The sequence below is a fragment of the Rhinolophus hipposideros genome, assembly GCF_964194185.1.
Source record: "Rhinolophus hipposideros genome assembly, chromosome: 23".
Classification (NCBI taxonomy): Eukaryota; Metazoa; Chordata; class Mammalia; order Chiroptera; family Rhinolophidae; genus Rhinolophus; species Rhinolophus hipposideros.
In genome coordinates this window covers 15,995,035-16,017,120 of record NC_138069.1, presented here as the reverse complement: position 1 = coordinate 16,017,120, position 22,086 = coordinate 15,995,035, and the positions used below count along the sequence as shown (strand labels likewise).

Below are 22,086 nucleotides of genomic sequence, written 5' to 3'. Positions count from 1 at the left end.
GCCTTGGGAGTTAGGAGCACGGAGCTCTAACCGCCTGAGCCACCGGGCCGGCCCTGCAGAAACTGATTTGAAACTGGCCGTCAACCCCCAGCAAGCCTTGATCTTAGTGACCCTCTAGGAATTTTCATCTGAGCCAGGTCTCTGTGAATTTTTCCTAATTGAGACCACTGCCTATGACCATGAAACCTGGGTGTCATCTACTGTCTGAAATTAGCCATTCTAGGTGCTACTGCAGACAAAGCCCTATTTCAGCTTATTAGGTGCCATGCAGAAAGCTGGTTCCTCAAGAAGCCCTTGCCCTATCCAGGTGAAAGTGACCAAAGGCAATGGCTACGGTAGCCTTCTAGCTTTCCTTGGATCTGGTGAGCCCATGGGCCTTAGGCTCATGGGCTTACAACAGGCAGTGGCAGCTAGGAATCCAGCCAGCAAGAAGTGGTGACCTTTACTGATGAGTACCAGACCGAAGTGCTGGCAAAGAGCAGAGAGGAGGAAAAGGGCAGGGGTAGAGTGACTTAGAGACTAAGGAGCCCACCCTGGGCCGTAGTCACCTTTTCAGTGTTGGAAGACACACCAAAACTTTGTGGCCTAGGACAGGGATTCCTCACGGCACTTCCCCAAGGCTATCCCTTCAGCCAGGGAAACGGGGATGTGTGCTTGGAACTATTAAAGCTCCCAAGAGAGCATAAATTCATAAAAGGTTTTTGTTCCACAAGTGCTTCTCACCAGGTAACTTCACCTAAACGCCCAGTCATGCACAATCTTGGGATCAGATTGGCAGCCCACTGGGCTGCCCCTAATCCCCAGGGAATCTCCGCCCTAAGAATAGGCTCCCTCGGGGGCGGCTGGTTGGCTCAGTAGTTAGAGTGCAGTGCTCATAACACCAAGACTGCCAGTTCAATTCCCACATGGGCCAGTGAGCTGCGCCCTCCACAACTAGATTTTAAAAAATGACTTGACTTGGAGCTGATGAGTCCTAGAAAAACACGCTGTTCTCCAATATTCCCCCCCCACCAAAAAAAAAAAATAGGCCCCCAAATGTGCCTGAATGAATCTGGTATTTGAGACCAATCATCCTTACATTTCTGTATCCACCTCCTGCCTATCAGTGAGAGTCATTCTCTCCTCCACTGAACACCCTGATTAGTAAACATCCTTACTGTCTAAGAATCTAGAAACAACTCAGGAAAGAACTGAGCTTTCTGCATGTGATTTTATACAATCAGTAGAATTAATAGCCACCTTGGTGCCTCAGGAGCCCTGAAGGGGGGGATGCTCAACACAGAGAAGACAACAGGTTAATCAATTTTAATGGAACCAAATGATTATACAGGAACATTTTATATACATTCATTAAAAAAAACAAAAAAACAAAAACAAAACACCTTGCAACTTTTTTGGGAATTGTAGAAAGTAAGGAGTGGGGAGCACATCCTGTGAAGATTCCTCCTGGAGTTGGAAATGGAGATTAGTATTTTGGTCTTTTCACTTCAACCCTGCAATAGGAGGAGCAATGAATCAGCATAAGATCAATACACTAAGCAATTCCCATCAGGCCTGCAGAGGAAGAATCCTGCTCCTTACCCATCAGCTTCCATCTTCTTCCTCTTCTCAATGATCTGCAAAAAGGACAGTCATAGTTGACAGTTCTGCTGCCAGGCTAAGCCCACCTGAAGCCCAACGCTGACCACTCTCCTACTTCCATGGCTCTCCAACCCTTTGCCTGTCCCTGGTTCTGTGGACCAGTGTTTCCTCCCAGCTGAAAACTTCCCAACGGAGAGGCAGTCCCACTTACTGCACTAATCTTTTTCCACTGGCGATCAAGCTCTGCCTTGTCATTGGTTTCCTTGAAGCGCCTGGTTTTCCGCCCTTCAGACATCTTGATGCCATATTGGAATGCAGCCCTGAGACAAAAAAAGGGGGGGAGGGGATGGCACAATTTGGGGAAGAAAGCATCAGAGGTTGCATAGCAGTAGCAAAGTGTTCCCGGGGGCCCTGTGAGCAGAGAACCTATTTGGAAATGTCTCAGCCAGACTACACCCTCTAACCTGGTGTGGGCTAGTCCACCCATCGCCATCCCTCTCCTCACACCCTGGCTGTTTAGTACCAACTCACTTGGGCAAAGCCTCCTTGTTGTTCATATACTCGCTGTATTCCTCCTGGGTATCAAAGTCCCAGCGGCCTAAAGGGCCCTTCTTGTTACCCTGTTGCAAGACAGAACGGGAGACAGGGAAGGAAGAGATGTCAGTGGCAATGGAGTTTTAGCCCTTGATTAAAGCCAGGCTCTCCCACAGTCCCAGATTTCTTCATTCATAAATCCTACCCTAATAAGTAACAAATGCTTACTATGAACTTATTATGTGCCAGGCATTATTTTAAACACTACACACCTATCTTATTTAATGCTCTCAAAAACTTACTAAGAGAAAATATATTTCTCTTTATTTTCCTGATGACAAAACTGAGGCATAAGTGGAAAAATAAAGTTGGAAAGGTCACAAAACTAATAAATGGAGGACCTAAGATTAAACAAGGCTCCAAGATGGAATTAAACCATGATCTTAACCAATGCAGTACACAGAGAACAAGGAAAAAGTAGATGAAATTTTTCACCATTAATGGTGTTAGTGTTTGTTGAATTTTGTTTTTGTTTTCATTTTAAGACTTGGAGGAAAATTTCAATACTGGCTGGAATAAAATTCAATTATTTTCTAAAGACTGCAATTCCTTCTGCCCTTTCTACTTATGCACTAAAGGCTTGTTTACTGCCTACCATGGAAATGAAAGCCTGGCACTTTGCAGGAAATAAAAAGAAATATATTTTTGGTGCTATCTCATTTGATTTTGTACACTTTAAAACAGTTAAGCTGTGATGCCCCCACAGTGCCACTGATCCCATTACTGCAGCTGAGGGAAGGTGAGGACGGACCAATAAATGAGGCCCAGATCTCCTGGGAGTGGGGAAAGGGGGAGGTACTAAAGAGTAGCTGCCCAGGAGCCCTCCCCCATCCTTCCAACTCCACACCTGGTCCATTTTGCTGTAATCCACCTCTTCGTCACTGTCTACAGCCATGTCATCCATCCTAAAGAGAAACAAGTTAAACAGATGGTGTAGACCCAAACTCCTTTGCTTCATCTGGAAACCTACCCAGGTAAGAGGCTATATGCCTAGGCATGACCATCCCCTAGACCTCCCACTCAGAGCCTAATAGAATAATTCATCCAAGAAATACCCCTGGATCCCAGCAAATCAAATTTCCACCTCACCCGCTATCCCACTCGTTCTCCAATCATCCCAGCCTCCCCTCTTTAAAACATCTCACGTACGTGGCGGGGTAGCACTCAGCGTAACTGTTGGACATGCCAAAGAAATCTCCCAGCTGCTTCTTGTCCTCTGGCTTCTTTAGCATATGCTATGTTAAAGAAAATAATTTTGCCTGTAGCAGAAAAGCTTCAAGCAGGAAGAGTCAAGGGCTAGAAGCCCAAACTTGAAAACTCTGAGGAGAGGACTGTGGATTTGAATGGGTCCTATGAGAAAGGGAAAAGCCTCTGTCAAAATTCAACACAAAAGGCAAGAAGTGGGGCTATGGGCAAGCAGGGAGGTAGGTGGAGCTGGAATGAAGAGAGAACAACTCTCTAGAACCCAGGAACATATTGAAATAAAGGATATGATTCAGTGCCTTCCCAGCCAGCAGAGCCAGCAAACTTTTCATTGATCGACTTGATCAACTCCTTGGCAGATCCAGGTCCTGGGGGAAAGAGAACTCTATTAAGACATTGAAACGAGGAACTTACAACCTCTTCTCTACAACCCACTTCCAACCTGTAGCTGTCATAAAGACATTTTTTTTAAGCAACAGAACCCTTTTAGCTGACAAAATTTTAATCAAATCCCAACTAATAATGAGCTTCTCTGGCTGAGATGGGGTAGTATGCCCAGACTACTGCCTGCTCAACTTGCCTCACTTCCTCAGAATCCCACTGATGGAGGAATTATATGTAAAGAGTAAATATGCCCTGCCATTGCCCAGAAAGATGGGGGAAAACTCCAGACTCATCTTCTGTCTTTTTAGTACAGCAAGACATGGATCGTATGAGAACCCAGGACCACCAAGTTCCCCAAGCCCACCCTTGCTAGGCGAGCTCAAGGTGAGACTCTCAGCCAGGGGAAAGGAGGACTGCCAGATCCCATGCAAGATGCCTTGGATACAACCCACCTTTGTCAACGTCCATGGGCTGGAAAGAAAACAGAAAACTGAAGTGAGTGTCACCATGAGGGATTCCACTCATCCTTCCCCCAAGTCTGAATCAATTCCCTACCTCCTCTTGCCCCCATTTCTAGAATGGTTCCTACCCTGGATTAGTTGACCCAGTTGCTGCTATGGAGCCATGAGGTGTCTACACCAGAAAGGTCCTGTAACTGGCTGGGCAGGCAGAGAGATAGGCCCCTCCACCAACTGGGCCGCATCTCACCTCATCGTCCACTTTTGGCTTCTCAAAATAGCTGTGTCTCTTCTTTTCTTCCTCTCTCTCTCGGTCCCGCTCCCGCTCCCGGTCTCGTTCTCGCTCCCGCTCTCTGTCACGGTCTCTGTCTCTCTCCCGATCACGCTCCCGTTCCCGGTATCTCTCCCGCTCTTTGTCCCGAGGTGTCTTGGTTGTGGAGGGCACATAATCCCCAATGTCTTCGAATATACTAAGAAAACAGATATCACTGGTTGCCAAAGTCACACACACACTTCCACTTCTCCTGGCCATTCCTCCAGATTCTCACACCAAGTCCTCCCCAAAATGCCAAAGACAGAAAACAGAGCCCCCTTCTTCCCTCAGATCAGGTGACAGGAGCTAGGATACATACTTCATGTCAGCCTCAGGGGGTTTCTTCTCTTCCAGCTTCCCTAAAATGTAAAGACAGGAATGATAAGAACTCCTCGGTTAATTCCCACTCAGCCTTGCCATGCTAATTCTCAATGCCCTTTTAAACATCTTCTGTTTATAAGGTGTGACAACAAAAGGTGCCCATACTCTCCCTCCTCTTGCCTCAGAATTGACCATTGCCTCCCGGGTGGGTCAAACAGACAGAATTTGGATATAATCATCTCTTTGCCAGTGTCCTCCATTGCTCCCATTTTAATTTGTTCCCCAGGAGCCTCCCAATGTTTTGGAGACAGAAGGTTCCAGGAGACCTTGGTTCCATGCTCAAATGTTCCTCCAGGGGTCAGGTTTCTCTCCATAACCCTCCAGGTTACCTTTATCCTTCTTCTTGAGCTTCTTGTTTCGAGTACCCTGCCTCAGATAGGAAAGGATCTGGGTGAGCTTGCTGATGACAATGTCATTTGTGGTCAGTGTGGTCTGGGCCTGAAAACCCCAAGAAGCAAGAATGTTATCCCACTGAGCAGAAAACTCTTCATGTATTCATTCATTTGCTTAACAAATTGAAGGGTAAGTTAAAACTCGCTAGATGAAGAATGGGAAAGGAGATGTTGTAGAAGGACATTCCAGACAAATGAAAGAGCATGCACAGAGGCCTGGGTGAAAAGTGGTTCCAGCAAATTCAAGAAAGCCAGGATGACTGGAAAAGAAACAGGGAAGCACAGTGAAAAAAGGGTGGAAAGGCCAGAAGTTGAGGAGACTCACAGGCTCATTTTGCTCTTTATTTTAACAGTGAGAAACCACTGAAAGCTTTTTAACTGTGGTGAGACAAAAATTCGCATTTTGAAATGATCGCTCTGGCCACGTGTAAAAAGGGGATGGGGAGACTGGGTGCGGGGGTGATGGCTAAAAAGTACAGGTTTCTTTTTGGGGTGATGAAAATGTTTTAAAATTGATTGCGATGACAGTTGTACACTTCTATGAATATACTAAAAGACACTGAATTGTACACGTTACAGGGGCAAATTTTATGGCATGTGAATTACATCTCAGTAATAATTAAAAATAAATAAAATACTGGAAGGGAAGCAGAGTAGAAGTGGGGAAACCAACTGGGAGCCTCTTTTAATAGTTTAGCAAGAGACGATGGCTTAGACTAGAATGTTGTTGGTGGAGATGGAGAAAGTTGCATGGATTCAATTGAGATTTAAGAGTTAAAAAGCAGACAGGACTTAGTGATGGCTTACATGTGGTTGATGAGACCTGGGGCAGAAATGAGGTGGATTCCCAGGTTCGGGGCTCATGTGAAAGGCTCTCAGGATTCGGGTCACTCACCTCCATGGTGGGGCAATCAGCTTTGCTGCGGATAAGAGTGGTGGGGATGTCCGTGTCAGCGTACTCATCATCCAGGTCTACTACGTAGGCCATGCGGCCCGGCAGGAACAGCTCATTCCGCTCGTATGCCTTGCTCTTGAAGAGCATGCGGTAAACATTGCGGCCTAGAAAAAAAGGAAGAGCAGCAAGTGGCAATGAGAACCTTCTACAATAACAGCTGCCATTTACTAAGTGCTTACTCTGTGCCAGCCACCATGCCAATTGCTATGCATGCTTTGCTTCGCTTCATTCAGTCTTCACAGCAGCCCTGTGAGGTGGGCGCTATTATCGCCTTTTAACTAGAAAGAATACTAAGGCTGAGAGTTAAGTGATTTACTCTCATAAATCACATAGCTACCAAGTGACAGGACAAAGAATGAGGCCCAGGCAGTCTCACTCCACAGCCTGAGCTCCTATCCCCTCTTCTACATTGCCTTCTCAAGGGCACTACGTGCCAAGCATGGAAGAGGTTCAAGGTAATACTGCTGATGATGAAAACACCAGCTCTACCACATGCTCAACGTGATAGGCACATTGCATACGTTACTTCTCTTCATCCCAATAATCCCATGAGGTGAACATTAACCCCATTTTTGCAGATGGACAAACAGGTGCTGAAAAATGAAGTCACTTGCCTAAAATCACATGCCTAAAATCACATGCCTGTGTGGTTTCATCATCAGGACTCAAACCCAGGTCTCTCTGACTGCAAATTCTGAGCTTTTAATCACCAACAATGCTACTACCTTCCTTAACGTGTAGGCCCCAATCTGAAAGAGCTTCCAACCTAACTAAAGAGACATTAATAACATATATGAAACAATCCAGTCCACATCTAAATTTTGTTAGAGTATTTTATGAGAACTAGCTAGTTTGAGGGCAAAAGAGAGAGGAAAACAGGCTGAGGGAAAGGGGAAGCATATCCTGCCCAGAGCATTAAATTTCCCTACAATTCACCTAGAAAGCAGAGCCACCAGTGTAGAAACTGTACTCACCTAAACGTGTTTTGAATTCAATTTTATTTTCAGGATCCTCATCTTTCCTGAAAAAATAAAAATATATATATTTTTGCTAAATGTGTCCCTACTTTAGGTTCCACCTTTCGAAACTCTCAAGTTCTCCCTTGTGTTTACTTACTTGGTTTCCTTCTGGGGCTTTTCCATTAGTTCTTCCTCCTCTTTCTCTTTGCTGGCAATCTCAGCTCGTACCTAATAGTAAAGCAAGTAGGGTTTAGACATTTTTCAGTTTATGTATATTGACTGAATACCATTATACCACACTGTGCCAGGAACTAAGCATTCAATACTAAATAATATAATCCTTGCCCTAATAGAACTTATAGCAGGAGAGAGAGAGACAAATTAAACAATTAAACAACAAAATCAGATAACTGCTATGATAAGTGAAATAGAAGAGGTATGCAAGGGTGCAGGAGGTGGAAGGTGAGGAAAGGGGGACTTAACCATATCTGGGTGTTTAAGAAAGGTTTCCCCAAGAAAATAAAATTGAAGCTCAGACTTGAAGAATGAGTAGCAATTAGTCCTACAAAGGTGCCACCGTTAGCCCTTCTAGATAGTCTGAAGTAACAGCAATCTCCCTTCTCACCTCAAAAGGCCCATTCGAGACCATTCAGCACTCTAGTATTACTCTCCACTCACTCACCAAGGCTCACCTTTTGAAGCAGAGCAAAATCCAAGCCTTTCACCAAATGGGTGTGTTCCATGTCACCACCCAAGAATTTGGACTCTTGGATCAACTGTCTTCTCTTCTCTGCAGCTGATTTGTCCCTGTATAATTAAAGAGACTATGTTAGAACAGTCCTTTGTGGATAGCAAATGCATCCTGAAATGGCATGCTGTGGGTTCCAGAGCAGGGAAAGTGTGAGGAAGAATTCACATTGTGATTGTCTGACTCTGGGATGCTGAGGGAACCATGCCTTGGCACCCTCGGTACTCACGCCTCAGCAGTGGGGCCCACAGCCCTGTAGTTAGCTGTGGTGCTGATCAGCTCAGTTTCCTCATAATCTTTGTTCACACCATCTCGCCGTTCCTTGGCACGGTCCCGGTACTTCTCTGCCAGTTCTCTCTCTCTCTCAATTTCTTGTTGGCGAAGTTTGGCATAATAACTGACCAAACAAAGGCAAATTTGTCAGGCTCACCAGCTGCTATCCCAAAGTCAACAGAACTGTTCCTGCCTATTTCCCTACACCTTCATCCAACTCTCTATGGTGAAACCTCATGTATGTCCTGATAGAACTGCTGGCCACCTCTTAACAATCCTCAAAATTACAACTACAGCATCTTCCGGCTCACAGATACATTGTTCCAATGCTATCTCAGGGCACTCCATCTGTCACTTTAGAATTCATTAATGCCACCCAACTCTATATCACTGAGTGTGTACAGTATGAGACTTTTCCCTACAGCAACCATGAAGCCATCTGATTTTTTATCACCTTCCAAATTTCAACAAAAAATAAATTGTCCCTTGCCGGTCCTCCCCAAGAAGAGAGGAAAAAGCAAAGTAAAGGTCCAGAAAGTTTGGTATCATGTAAATGATGATGATGGCAGCCAAGATTTATTGGGTGGTTACTATTTGCCAGGCACTGAAGCTAAGTGTTTACATGCATTATCACAGTTGACCCTCTTGGCAATCTGATGAGAATTATCATCACTATCTCCCTTTTACCAGGGAGAATACTGAGGATTAGAGAGGGTAAGCAAAATGCCCAAAGTTATCCAGCTAGAAACTGGTCAAGATGAGATTAAAACACCACAGACTGACTTCAAACCCTTAAATGGCCACTCCATATATCACTCCTGTCCACTATGAAAGCAGAAAACCTTTAGAGAATAAAGGAAAACCTCAGTCTCTAGCCTCATAACTAGCCCCTATTCTTTTCCCACAAACACTATCCACTTTAAAACCCAACAGTCCTCCATCCTTCCTTCACCTTTTCTTTTTTCTCCTTCGTGCAGCTGGGTCTTCATCCTCATTGTACTCCCTTGGCATCCTAGAAGAGAAATATTAGCAAATATTAGTAAAATATTGCCACAGCCCCAGAAATCCCAAGAAGTAGTCTTAAGAACTGAAGAAAGGTCTAGAACACTGACCAAAGCAACAGTTTCAATAGGTCAGAGATTCATGTCAATATTTGTATTGGGTGGTTCCCAAACTTTAGAGAGAGCATCACAACCACCTGAAGGATTGTTCAAATTATGTGTTCCCAAATATCTGTCCCAGAATCTCAGTCTGTGGGGACTGGATGGGCCCTGAAATCTGCCCATTTAAGTACCAGTAGCAATTCTAGTACAAGTGGTCCAAGGAACATACTCTGAGAAAAAGTGAGACCCTAGAACATCCCAGTCTCCACTGGAGCTTCAGTCTCCAGAGGAAGAGAATCAGAACCATAGGCTTCAAAAAAGTACTAGCCTTCCAGTTCTTAAGACATCTAGATTAGATTTTCTGTAAGGAGATGGGAGACAGCTTGAATCACCCCAAAGCTTACTCATGATGACGTGATTTAGAGGGCGGTGCTGAGGTAGGTGCAGCCCTTGGGGTCATGAGAAGTTTCCTGAAGTCTTCATTGGTGAGTTTTGATCTAGAAGACAAAGATTTTAAAAGTTAGTACTCAGTAAGAACTAGAAAAGGAATATGTAAAAAACATGGTTAACTGTACTGGAAATCAGGGAAGTACAAATTACAACAAAGACATGCCACTTTTAATGCATCAGTGTTAATTATTAAAAAGTTTGATAAATTAAGTATGAGTTAGAATTTGGGAAGTTTTTATACCGCTGATGAAAATGTAAGTCAGTATAGCCTACTGGATGGCAAGTTAGCAATATCTATTAAACTTTCAGTGTGCATATCCTATAATCCAGCAACTCCATTCATCTATACATTACCAATTACTGGCATGTGTATAAAAAGGACTGTAAAGGAGGTTCAATTAAGCTTTGAAAATAAACTTGCTAACAACCTAAATGTCCATTAACTGAAGACTAAATAATCTGTGACAGTGTTTTCTAAATGTGGGGCAGATAGCACTGATAGTATAAGAGATAATTTTAATTGGTACAAGAGTGACAAGGACTCACTCCTTGACCAAACTTTAGTCAGATTCCTTTTAGCCCCCTTCCAACTGGGCCTCTTCAATGGCCTGCTGAGCCCGGTCTTAGCAAAACAAAAAAGCAAGCAGCCAAATAACATACGTACAATATAACACCATTTCCTTTAATTTAATTATTTTAACTCACTGAAGCAATGAGATATTTTCCTCAGATATACATGTATGTATACAAATGCATTAAAAAAGTAGGGAGAGAAAAGTTACACATTAAAAAGGTTACAGTGGTTACCTCTAAGAACAGGACCAGAATTGGGGATATTGATCAAAGCGAATTTTACCCTTATTTCTGATGTTTTCATTTTCTACAAGAATTAATTCCTATGTAACGTGTAATTAAACATCAACTTTAAAAACTAGCACCCTCCATGCCAGAATTTCCCCTCTAACATTGTTATGCAATTGACTTGATCCAGTTAAAGGGGGAAGTGGTACGATGTTTTCTTGATCATCCTTGCTGACGAGACATTCAGAATTCCTTTACCATCACCTCCACCACTCTACTCATTGCCCAACTCATTTCGATGGTTCTGGATCAAAACACTCACTGGTGGAAGGAGTGAGGATCGTCCACATCGTGGCCATCTGGGGCCAAAGGGTTGGAGAACGGCTCGCCTAAGAAAAATAATTGACATTAATCGATCTCTTTTGTGTGAGGTCCCATGCAAAAGTTGGGGATGTAGTAGTGACCAGTAGGGAGTCCACAGGAGGGGCCCCTAAACCAGCGCTGGAGGACCAGCAAAGACTTCCTGAAGATGACATCTAAGATACTACATGAAAGATAAATTTACGCCACCCAAGGCTAAATGATATGGGGCGGGGGGTGAGGGGTAGAGTTCACAGATAAACCCCACCTGTCGTCACTCGGGAAAAAGACGAGGATTAGGGACAGAGCGTGGAGCTGCCCGCCCTGCCTCGGGGCCCAAAGGCTTCTCCAGGCTCCAAGCGTCACTCCGGGCCCTTCTCCCCCTGGCTTACGTTCTGAGGCCAAAATAACCCGCCCGTGTCCCGAGTCCCGCAGGGTAGAAAGGGCAGATGGCCTGAGACTTACTGTCTCGTTCCGGCATTTCGTCCGCGGTGTTTCAACGCCAGCTAGGCCGGAGACTCCAACAACAACACGGCAGCGACAGCCTTTTCCCCACAATGCACCTCCGAAACCGACCCACAGTGCCTTGCGTTCCGCAGCCTGTCGGAACCCGCCCATCGACGCGAAATTGGAGGAAACGCGACTGCTGCCTTACAATGCTTTTATGGCATTGGCTAAACTTGACCAGCCCCTACCTCAACCGACCTATCGCGGGGCCTGGAGGATCCGCGATTGGTCCTTCAGGAGAATTTGGCTGGAAGACCTGACCAGGGGGTTAGGTAGTAGCAGAGATGGCGGTCGCTGCGGCGAGTCGAGGGGTGAGTGCCAAGCTGGCCCTACGAGAGATTCGCATCCACTTGTGCCAGCGCTCGCCGGGCAGCCAGGGCGTCAGGTGAGGAGCAGCGCGTGGTGAGGCGGGCGGGCTTCGGGGCGCCGGGGTCACGACCTCGACCTCCCAGGTATTTGGGGAGGCCCGCGCCCACACAGCACGCGTGGGGCGCTCTCTCCGGCCCCGCAGGGACTTCATCGAGAAACGCTATGTGGAGCTGAAGAAGGCGAACCCCGACCTACCCATCCTAATCCGCGAGTGCTCCGATGTACAGCCGAAGCTCTGGGCCCGCTACGGTGAGTGCGGGACTCTGCGGCGACGGGACCCCCGTGGGAAAACCAGGACTTGAGAAGAAAAAGGGCCGCTCAAGGTCAAGCATAAACGTGTAGAGACTGGAACTCAGACTTCGGCCTTGCTTCTGACCTTGCTGACAATAAGGAAATTTACATTCTTAGGGCTATAGAATGCTTTGTGTCCTGGGCCCGGTCCTGCGTAGGGACAGGAGCTGTCATTTTGTAATTCAGAACAGGTTTCCGATATGGGAGAGGAGATGCTGGTCAATTCTCTCCAATGTAAGTCCTTCCAAGTCTGGAAGGACCGGCACTACCTGCGCAGTGCTGATCCAGGTAGTGTTACAAACTCAATAAGGAAAACCTAAAATAATGATTGTGTTGAGCACTTAAACTGCTAGACTGTGGTGCTTTCCTACCAAAATCTCATTTAATCTTCATTCACTACATGAGGGGGTGTTATTGTAGAAATTAGAAACCTGAATCAAAAACTTTACAGAACATACCTAAGTTTATGTAATTGGATAGAACAGGTTTGAGCCTTTATTTTTGTTCCCCCTTCCTACAGTGCACTTCGGCCAGATATCCATGGCTGGCTTTTTATTATTCAGCTCTGAGCTTATATATCATCTCAGAAAGGTATTCCCTGACCAGTTATGTAACATCACCCCCAGACCCTTTTTTATCATATTACCTTTCATTTTACCGCAATCTGAAAATTGTCTTGTTGCCTGACACATAGTAGGCAGGCAAAAAATGTTTATCATACTAGTGGTATTTTAATAACCATTTTTAACTACATCTTGCCCAAAGAATGTCTGGAGGAAGAAGGGAGTGACACCTAAGGCAGATTGGTTCTAACAGTGGAGGTCTATAGTAATACCAGGCACTAAAAATAGGAGGAGGAAAAAGGTTCTCTTTCCAAAGGCAGTAGACTAGAGATGGACTCAGGCTAGGTCCATGCAATGCACTGCTCCAGTCAGTGGTTAATAATAAATGCCTACCGAGCCCCTGAAACACCTTCCTTACCATGTGGCCACCCACAATCAGCCAAAATTCTAGTTGGACCTGGGTTTCCTAGATGTGTTTGAGACCCACTGGATAAATTCTAGGCATGCCTTTACTACCTTTCCAATCTATAAGTTGATGACAAAGATTTGTTATTATACTTTGGTAGCCCCAAGTGCGGAATGGATACTTAGTCATCTCCCTCTCTCCCCAGCATTTGGCCAAGAAAAGAATGTCTCTCTGAATAACTTCAGTGCTGATCAGGTAACCAGAGCCCTGGAGAATGTGCTAAGTGGCAAAGCCTGAAGCTTCCACTGAGGACTGAGCAGCAACCCCACCGCCGGGGTGGGCTCTGCTGCACTGAGTACAATGGAAAAATGTATTCTTCTGTTCTCTATAAAGCTTGTGCTGTAAGATGCTCTCAGGACGTGCTTTTCCTCATTCCACTCTCTACCCTTTATCCTACAACCACTGAGGCAAAGCAGTTTATTATAAAAATAAAACTTTATTCTGTCCCATCAAAAGCTGCCAGCTGCTGGAGCAAAGCAAAAAGGAGAAAGAGATTCCAGGGCCCCAGAATAAGTGGGCCATACTGATTTCCTTCTGGTCCTTCTGCCTAGACAGTGCTGGGTAAAGAGGAGGAGCTAGGGTCCAAAGGTCTTGGCTTAGGTTTAGGTGTGGGAGCAGAGAACATGATGCCTCATTATGGTCCTAATCCCCAAAAGGTGCTCCCTAAGCAAGGAAGCCGGTGGGGGGTGGACGGGAAGGAGTGGATTAAGTGACATGGAGGAGCCAAGTCACCCATGAAGAGCTGTCTGCTGGAGAGAATGCACTCGATCCTGGAGCTGTGCCTCCTCCTCATGCCTTTCCAGGGCTTGCAGCCCTGATTGCTGCCGGAAGTCCTGGGCAGCCTGAGGATAGGGAAGAAAAGATTCAACACCTGGGTCCCTATGCCCTAACACTCAATTCCCACAGCCTAATGAGTTAGCCCACCTTCTCTAGGGAGAGGTGCATTCCCAACAAGAAGGTGCATTCCCAACAAGAAGGTGGAGGTTCGGACCTGGAGCCCACATAGACTAGCCAGGCCCAGAAAAGTGACTATAGTTAAGGACTGATGAGATGGTGAGACCAGAGGCTTCAGAATGGGGGGTTAGGGCCCAGGGCCAGAAACGCACCTCTGGCCGATAGAGGAATAGCAGTTGTAACAGCTCCAAACTCTGGCCTACTACTTCAGTGTCAGAGAAGGCCAGCGTTTCCAGCAAGGAGGGGAGCAAGGGACCTGGCCACAGATGCTGGCAATAAGCAGGACCCTTCTCTGCAACGTTGCACAGAACTGTGAGCACCTGCAGACAGATGTCCCCACAAAGGATGAAAGCCAAGGACAGCAAAAAATACATGGAGTGCTGACCACACGCCCTAGGCACTGTGCTAAGTAATTTTATATGCATATGCATGGTCTGTAATCTACACGACTGCCCTCAGATAGGATTACTATTCCCAATTATAAATGAGGAAACTAAAGGTAAGGTGGTTAATTGATTTGTTACAAGGTTAGTAATTTGTAAACCACAGTTTAGGGACTCACACCCAGAGTGGTCGGACTCTGAAGCCATCCACACCATACCACCTGCCAGCACTCAGCTAAGGGCACTTCTGAACACCCACTCTTTATACTTGGGCCACTAGACCTTATACTCGGATGACTCCAATACCTACCAATACGCTCACCACATTAGATACTGGCAACAACTGCAAGAGGGGCTCAATCAGATCCAGGGAAAGCAAGGAGGTACAAAAGATAGGGCTGTTTGCTGGAAGGGAAAATGTCAGGGTGAAGTCTAATTGAGGCCTGAAACCACCCCTTCCTAATTCTACCCACCTCAGCCCAAGCCACAAGGAAGTCTTCCCAGGATCTCAAGGTCTAGGCCTAGCAGACCTTCCAGTGCATACCGGTGAGGTTGTTAAGGAGCCAGAGGCCCTCAGGAAGCAGGCTGGGCTGTTTCTGGAGAAAGAACTGCAGAAGGATAAATAAGGCAGCCACAACACGCTCATCTCTGAGCTGCATTTGCCCTCCCACAGCCTCCACTACGGCCTCTGTTAGCAAGTTGCTTAGACACCGGAGCACAGGGCACACCAGCTGCAACAACAAGTTGAGGATCAGGTTTAAGTTGGAAGGGGTTACCTGCACCCTGGAGGAGGAGCAGAGTGGGAAGAAAGGTAGCACAGATCTGGACCTGTCCTCTTCACCTACCAGCTCCAGTCCTGCATCCTCAGATCTCTGGACAGCCCCCGCCAAGTCCAAGAGCAGCAGCGCCAGAGTGGACAGAGCCCCATGGGTGATGAGCAGGGCATTGTTCACCTGGCTGGGCAATAGGAAGCAAGTAGTCACTACTCAGTCAATCCCACCTTTAAGTTGGCAAACAGCCTAGGTGTGTGGGTTTCCTGGGTTTCAAGAAGAGAAGACCATGGAAGGAAGAAAACACAATTCCAGAAACCCAAGTTCAAAAACCCGAGTGTCATGAAGGCAGCCCTGGGGGAGGTCTGTGGCACTTTCCCAACTGGCCTCTGCGTTACCTGCAGATGATATAGTGAAGGCACCAGGCAAACTCGACAGCGACCCCAGGGTTCAGCTTTGGGCCAGGTTGCAACAGTTGCAGCATGTGCTGGGGGAGAGTGGAGCCCAGGACAGAGCTGCCAGCAGAAATAGAGCTGTGAGTAGGAACCATGGAAGGTAAGATGCCAGTCGCTCTTCCCAAATCCTAATAGGTGGGAAAGTGTCTAAATCCAAAGCCCTTCCCAGCCAGACACATGGAGTTAAATGTGCAACAGCTTTGGAAACAGAATCAGGCATGTAGGGGCTACTGCCAAGTGGGTCAACCCTGCCTGCACATCTGGAGATACAATTTTGCTTACGGGATGATCTTCTCTGGAGCTTCCTTAGCCTGCAGGAGCTGGGACAAGGCATATCCAAGGGCTTCCAGCACAGTCAGATGGGGGGACTAGAAGGAGACACGGTAGGGATCAGACTCTGGAAGGTCCGATTTCCTGAGACTCAACCTCTGAGGCTGGAGATGCCTAACCACAGCAGCTGGGGCATGTAGAAAGAAGTGAAGGGAGGGGTGCCCAGGGAGGAAGAAAGAAGGTGGACACTCACCTGGATGCAGGCAGCCAAGGCTGGAACAATGCCCTGTGGCAGGAGCTGCCTTCTCACAGCTTCACTCTCCACGATCAGGTTCCCCAGTGTATAAAGACAGAGCTCCTGAGAGCAGGACAACAACAGCACTGGACTTGGCTCAGTTCAGGCCAAAATGGGGGCGGGGGTGGGAAGGATGGAGTAGCTCTGTCCTTAAGGCTCTGGGCACAAAGAAGTGGGGGATGACAGGTATGTGTATGGCTGTGGGCATCAGGGGAAACAGGGTTTCTTATCTCTACCTGCCAGCTCAAACTTGACCTAAAAGCACACTTTTTAAACTCAAGCCAAGAACAAAGTAGGAAGAGACAGGGCTTACTATCAAGTCTGAGCTGTGACCGGAGACGTAGGTGAGAAGGTAGGAAGTGGCTGGCAGGCAGGCCTCAGCCACCACAGACTGCTCAGAATGAGAGAGCTCATGAAGGCACCGAGCCGCCTCAAGCTGCAGCAGGGCCTGGTTGCTGGTCAGAAGCCCGACCAGGGTCCGCATGCTGCCCTCCAGCCTACATGAGTGAGCACCAGAGCCCTGCTCAGCCTGTGGCCCATCCCGTCCACACTCCTATCCATCCCTCAAAGCCCCAGCCACTCACTCTCACCACCCACACTGACCCGATGAAGGTCTGCTGCGTCTCTGGGTGCTGCAGGCCTCGACGAAGGGTGACCAGAGCCCTCTCTCTCTCCTTTTCCTCTGTCCCCCGCTGGGATAACCGCAGGAACTGCTGGATCTAGAGCCCATGGCAGGGAGAGGAGAGATGGCACAGTTGCCAAAAAGCGAGTCATGAGTCCTGCTCTGCTCACTTCATCTGTGAGCCCTCCAATATTGCACTATCCCTAGAACTTGTCATTCACATTAATATGGCTAGTAAGTGGACAGAAAGAGAGTGGACAGAAGAGGGAATCAGGACTGGGTTTAGTACCGGCCCTGCGACTTCCTCTACAAGAGACATAAACCTTTTTCTCACCTGGAATGTGGGAATAACATCTATCCCCATCTTCTTACAGGGTTATTTAAAGGATAACATTTTAACCTCTCAGCCTGGCATAACCTACCCCTCCAGTCATTCTCCCTATGCAACAACACCTAGCATAACATGACTTCTTAATGCTGCCAAGATTTTGACCAATCTATTTCTTCTGCCTGGCATACCCTCCCCAGATCCTCCATTCCCTTCAGATTTCTGTTCCTGTCACTGCCTCTGGGAAATTAGCTCTTTCTGGCTTCCTTTGGCAGACTTAGGGGTTTCTATTGTGCCTCATGTTGCCTTCACGACAGGTGGGAGCACATCTGTCTCCTTCACTGGGCTGTGAACACTTCAAAGAAAGGAACTTTTCATCTTTGTGTACTTCAGTACCCTGCAGTGTCTTAGCATAAAGCACACACTAAATATATGGTATAACTTGGGCACCTGTGAGTCCTTTGTAAACTATATACGTAAACCTAGACGATTCAAATGCAGGGATGTCCAATGCTTGCTGAATGAATAAACAAGCTAAAACCATTCTTCCATTCACTTATTCAATAAGTACTGAGTATCTACCACATGGCAGATACTGTCCAGGCATCTGAGTTTTCAGTGATGACAAAGATAGGGTCTAGGTTTCCATGGTTTTAAAGTCTAGTTGGAGAAATGATTAACAAGCAAATGAACAATTAGACAGTAGGATTAATATTCTATAAACAGGCTGTCAGGACAGAATACCAAAAGGGACCCACTTGAGATGCAGCAAATGGAAGGCCTTGAGACAGGAAAGAGCCTGGTATATTGTTCCAAGAACTGAAAAGAGGCCAGTTTGGCTGAGATGAGTAAGCTGATAAGTTTGGAGATAGGGAGAGGTTAGACCATGCTAGACTTTATAGGTCACAGGAAGGATTTTGGTCTCTGTGTCTTTAAAAGACTCATCTGATTGATGTACGGAGAATGAACCTGAGGGTGGCAAGCAAAAAAGCAGATGACCGGTTAGGAGGCTGCTGTAAGTATCCAGAGGAGGGTGGTGGGTGCTGCGAAGACAAGGCACGTAAAGACTCCAGAAGTAAAAATCGGCTAGGGCTCGATAAAGTATTGGTGTAGAAATGAGGGTCGGAGTTGTGGAGGGTGATACCCCAGTTTCTGTCTTGGCCCACTGGGTAGGTAGATTTCTGCAGGGACCGCGTTCAGGTTTGCAGGCGGATCTCGAGTACACGAGGAAGGAATGTGGCTCCAGCTGGTGTAGACTTCACCACGCACCCTGCCCCCTTACCTCGGTTTCCCCGAGGATCGGGGCCACACATCCCCCGTCGGCTTCCTCTGGGGCGTCGTCTCTCAGTAACCTCTTGCTAACAAGCTGCTGCTCCCTCCGCGCCTTCCGCAGTGCTGGGGATAAAGGAGCCGGCTGAGGTGGAAGGGGCACCCAGGACCCAGAACCCCGTCTCCCACCCTCCTCATCCTATCTCCCAGCGCCAAACCCCCATCCTCCCGTGTTCCCTCGTCCGCCCGCACCTGCCTCCCGCTCCCGCCGGCGGCGCCTTAGCTCTTCCACCCCGCAGCCCACTGGCCTCACACGGCCGTGCCGTTGACTCCACATGGTGAAGCTGGAGGAAATTCGCAAAGAGCGGAAGGCTGGGAATAGAAACCCCCGGCCTAGAACATGGCGCGGGTCGCGCAGCCGCAGCGCAGGTCAGAAGGGGAGGAGCAAGCAGGCGGGGCTCCGCATGAAGTGAAGGCGGGGCGGGGCGAGGGGGCGCGGCCCGGGGCTGGGGCGGGGGGCGGGGGGCGGGGCGGAGGGCGGGGCGGGGCGGAGGGCGGGGCGGGGCGGAGGGCGGGGCGGAGGGAGAGTGGGTTGGACCCAACGAGTGGAGGGAAAAGGGGAGAGTGGAGAAGGAAGGGGCGAAGGCCAGAGGTGGGTTGGGACCCGGGCGGAGAGCCAGTAGCGTCACCAACCGCTCAGCAAACACAACCTCCCCACTCCTAACACACGCTAGAGAAACATTCAAAACTACCCCAAGCTCTAGGAAGATACAAAATGCCATTTCACCAATAACTGGACTCCCACTGATGAGCGCTGGCTAAATGCTGGCCAAGTGTTGCCGTATTAAATGTTCGCCATAACAATTACCCCCATTTTACAGGTGAGGAGAATGAGACAAATATGATTATTTCACTCTTCTACATAAAAGTGAGTCACATTATTTTTAGGATAAAGTAATTCTTTTACCAAATTTTGAGCGCCACTAACCTATCTACTAGATACTATGGAAACATTGGTGAGTTAAAAAACGTGTTCTTACCCTCAAAATCCGACCTATGGCCAACTTAAGCCTTACATGGTCTAATCCCTGCACATGTCTCCAGTTTCAGCTGGAAGGGCTCCACACCTTATCCATCTTTTCTGGGTCTTCTCTTTGTTTCCTAAATAAGACCTGCTCTTTTCCTCCTCCCTGCTTTTGCACAGGCTACTATTCCTCTGCCTAGAGCCTTGTCTCTGTACCCCCTACTCTCTACCCCAACCAGCACCCTCCCCTTCATTAACACCATCCTCCAGATCTCAACTCCAGTGTCCCTACTCAGAATTACTGAGCCAGTTGCCCCTGTTACGAGAGTGAATAGCACCATATACTTCTTCACAACCCTTTTCGCAGCTTTTATTAAGTTATAATGTCATTGATGTGATGTCTTCCCAACCCCCCATCACAACTCTAAGAAAGTAGAGTCCTGGTAGAATTTAAGAGGTGTCATTTGGAGGCCTCTAATTTTCAGAAAGCTATTACTTAAGCAAATGCACAAATAAGAAAAAATCCAGGAAAGGGCATTGTTTTTCAAACCAACTTCTTTCCCTGAATTTAATTCTACTTCTTGAAGTCAATAAAGTCTTCAATCTCTTCCATAAAACATCTACTTAATAGCTGTTGGTCATTATCCTCTCCTCCACATCTTCTCTCTAGGCCCAGCATCCATCCAGGCCTTGGACAGCCATTTATTGAGTACCTGCTGTGTACCATGCTCTGGCTGGGGATAGGGCCTGAGTCTTGTGCCTTTCCTCATGGACAGGCTGACTTCTATACACACATCTTTCTCCTGGTGGGGAAGGTAAGACAAGTCGCTAGGCAAATGCTATGTTCTACCCAGAGACAGTTATGGCTGCCCAAACTGCCTTTTTACACTTAGCTGCCTGGCAACACTGTTAACCTTATAAGAAACAGCCCCATGTCCACTCTACTACAGGGCTAGCTGTTGATGTCTCCAGAGCTACCATGAGTCCTTGGTTTCTCCTCTGTAAGAGTCCTCTTCACTATGAACAGTAGTTCTGGGTCCATTTTCACCTCCCCACCTACTGTAGTACTTGAGGGACTGAGTGATGGTCATGTAGGCATCCCAGAGCTTTGCACCAGCCCTTAGTAGACAAAGATAGATATTTGTCTTGGTAGACAAATGATAGATATTCTTGAATTAAGGTGTGAGTTAATTAAGGTGTGAGTAAGAATCTTTACAGACACTTCCTGCCCTTGTTATCTTGGATTCCTCATCCAGAATGCCTCCACCAAGGTGATGGGATCTGCTGAGGAGCCTGGCTTCAGTAGCCTGAGTCTTCTGAACGCAGAGGCTCTGACAAAGAAGATAACAGTCAGGGCTGCTGTCAATAGATGTCGCTCTGTGCCAAAGACTTTACTCATAGATAAGGTACTATTATTATGTCCATTTTAAAAGCAGACGCTCAGAAATCTGAGGTCCAGACACTTGCCTAATCTGGCAACCTCAGCGGTAGACCTAGGATTCCCTGCCTAGCTGTATGACTGCAGGGTCACTGTACTTAACACTGAGCTATCTTGGACCATATCTTGGACCTCAGAGATGTCCCAGTGACCTGGCCTGGCCTTGAAGCATGGCTCAGGGTATCAGGGCATGTCAAACAGGACACACAGGGGGAAATGTGATCTCATGAGGCCTTCTTGTTTGGATTGGGGACAGATGTGAAGCTACTTCTTGGAAATAGGGGAAGTGAGAATTCAAATGTTTTTCATGTAGCTCTTTCCCCAAAAATCCAGAGGTGCAGACCTGTGAGGGCCATTGTAAAAGTGTTAACAAAAAAATGTCCATAGCTGAAAGCTTTTCTGAAAGAAAGGGTTTATTGAGCCATATGCTAGCCAGAAAAGGACTAGGTCAAGGACTGGTCCTACAGCATGCAGTCTAAATCACCAGCGGCATGGCGAGGTGGAGAAGGCAACATGTCCACCAGCCTGGCGTTGATAGGCTCTTTTATTCATTATGTTTGGAGAAGAAAGGTATAAATTGTTTCAAAGAATTTACATTGGTTACAGATAAAGGGGTGGGAAAAGGTGAAGTGGAGGCAGTTCTGATAGGTGCACAGTCTATAAGGAAGATGTATTTACTACTTTTGATTGGTTACAGACAACAGTCCTGAGTGTTCATGTAGGATGCAGTGTTCTAGTGGTTGTCTAGTAGACCCTTGGAGGTTGATTCAAAGCTCCAGCATACGTTCAGGAATGTGAGCAGTCTTTGTTAGTTGGCCCACAGCTATCAGCTGGTTAACTATTCCTGTCTCTTTCTCTCACTCTCCGGTTGCTGTAATTTTATTTAGAATATCTCAGAATTGTTCTCTTGTCAAAGCATAAACCCTACCCCACCCTCTGGGACACTTGCTTTTTTTTCTTGTTAAAATAATTAAGTTACTAATTAATCCTCATTCAACATAGGTGCAGCCCTTCCTTCCTAGGACACACAAATTGTGTTGAATGAGAGGTAGGGGAGAACAGTGCAAGAGGGAAAATTGCGTTAGAAATATCTAGTTTTTCAGTTTCAGGATGGAGAAAAGAAAACT

At 47.0% G+C, this 22,086-nt stretch overlaps 4 protein-coding genes across 12 annotated transcripts in view; 2 read left to right on the top strand and 2 right to left on the bottom strand.

Moving 5' to 3' along the window:
* Positions 1–1,290: 1,290 nt before the first annotated feature.
* IK (IK cytokine) lies at positions 1,291–11,592 on the bottom strand. The gene is made up of 20 exons (XM_081035645.1): positions 11,421–11,592; positions 10,918–10,984; positions 9,749–9,841; positions 9,194–9,253; positions 8,198–8,365; positions 7,913–8,027; positions 7,378–7,448; positions 7,236–7,282; positions 6,202–6,365; positions 5,244–5,352; positions 4,853–4,892; positions 4,471–4,690; positions 4,215–4,233; positions 3,668–3,746; positions 3,325–3,405; positions 3,023–3,080; positions 2,113–2,201; positions 1,793–1,901; positions 1,582–1,616; positions 1,291–1,493 (listed from the first exon to the last, which is right to left on the bottom strand). The coding sequence occupies exons 1-20, from the start codon at positions 11,434–11,436 to the stop codon at positions 1,466–1,468; spliced, it is 1,668 nt and encodes a 555-aa protein (XP_080891771.1). The 5' UTR covers positions 11,437–11,592; the 3' UTR covers positions 1,291–1,465.
* A 117-nt stretch (positions 11,593–11,709) lies between these two features.
* NDUFA2 (NADH:ubiquinone oxidoreductase subunit A2) lies at positions 11,710–13,501 on the top strand. Its single transcript, XM_081035660.1, has 3 exons — positions 11,710–11,847; positions 11,974–12,080; positions 13,297–13,501. Exons 1-3 carry the CDS (start codon positions 11,747–11,749, stop codon positions 13,386–13,388), a joined length of 300 nt encoding a protein of 99 aa, XP_080891786.1. The 5' UTR covers positions 11,710–11,746; the 3' UTR covers positions 13,389–13,501.
* A 72-nt stretch (positions 13,502–13,573) lies between these two features.
* TMCO6 (transmembrane and coiled-coil domains 6) overlaps positions 13,574–22,086 on the bottom strand; it is a 10,294-nt gene continuing 1,781 nt past the window's right edge. The window contains exons 1-12 of one of the 9 annotated variants that reach the window (XM_081035647.1): positions 18,750–18,938; positions 18,511–18,623; positions 16,882–16,997; positions 16,592–16,775; positions 16,237–16,341; positions 15,996–16,081; positions 15,657–15,773; positions 15,334–15,445; positions 15,033–15,219; positions 14,799–14,893; positions 14,258–14,425; positions 13,574–13,993 (exon numbers count right to left, since the gene is read on the bottom strand). In XM_081035647.1, coding sequence (XP_080891773.1) covers positions 13,880–13,993; positions 14,258–14,425; positions 14,799–14,893; positions 15,033–15,219; positions 15,334–15,445; positions 15,657–15,773; positions 15,996–16,081; positions 16,237–16,341; positions 16,592–16,775; positions 16,882–16,997; positions 18,511–18,623; positions 18,750–18,834 — 1,482 coding nt within the window. In that variant the 5' untranslated portion in view covers positions 18,835–18,938 and the 3' untranslated portion in view covers positions 13,574–13,879. Of the gene's footprint in view, positions 13,994–14,257; positions 14,426–14,798; positions 14,894–14,961; positions 15,446–15,656; positions 15,774–15,995; positions 16,082–16,236; positions 16,342–16,591; positions 16,776–16,881; positions 16,998–18,510; positions 18,624–18,749; positions 18,939–22,086 lie in introns of those variants that run through there. The other 8 variants (XM_081035648.1, XM_081035649.1, XM_081035652.1 and 5 more) reach the window with 8 other exon arrangements.
* Positions 18,870–22,086, top strand: part of CD14 (CD14 molecule) — a 7,368-nt gene continuing 4,151 nt past the window's right edge. Inside the window, exon 1 of the mRNA XM_081035656.1 lies at positions 18,870–18,926. The gene's annotated coding sequence lies outside the window, so the exon portion shown is untranslated. The remainder of the gene's footprint in view (positions 18,927–22,086) is intronic.

Bases quoted from the DNA above. Each gene is read 5' to 3' on its own strand.
- NDUFA2 (XM_081035660.1), top strand. From the start codon at position 11,747: ATGGCGGTCGCTGCGGCGAGTCGAGGGGTGAGTGCCAAGCTGGCCCTA. The intron at 11,848-11,973 runs GTGAGGAGCAGC...CCGGCCCCGCAG, and splicing joins CCGGGCAGCCAGGGCGTCAG to GGACTTCATCGAGAAACGCT. The intron at 12,081-13,296 runs GTGAGTGCGGGA...CTCTCTCCCCAG, and splicing joins GAAGCTCTGGGCCCGCTACG to CATTTGGCCAAGAAAAGAAT.
- IK (XM_081035645.1), bottom strand. The intron at 3,406-3,667 runs ATATCCTTTATT...AACATAGCATAT, and splicing joins GGCTGGGAAGGCACTGAATC to GCTAAAGAAGCCAGAGGACA. The intron at 1,617-1,792 runs GTAAGTGGGACT...TCCTTTTTGCAG, and splicing joins AGTGGAAAAAGATTAGTGCA to ATCATTGAGAAGAGGAAGAA.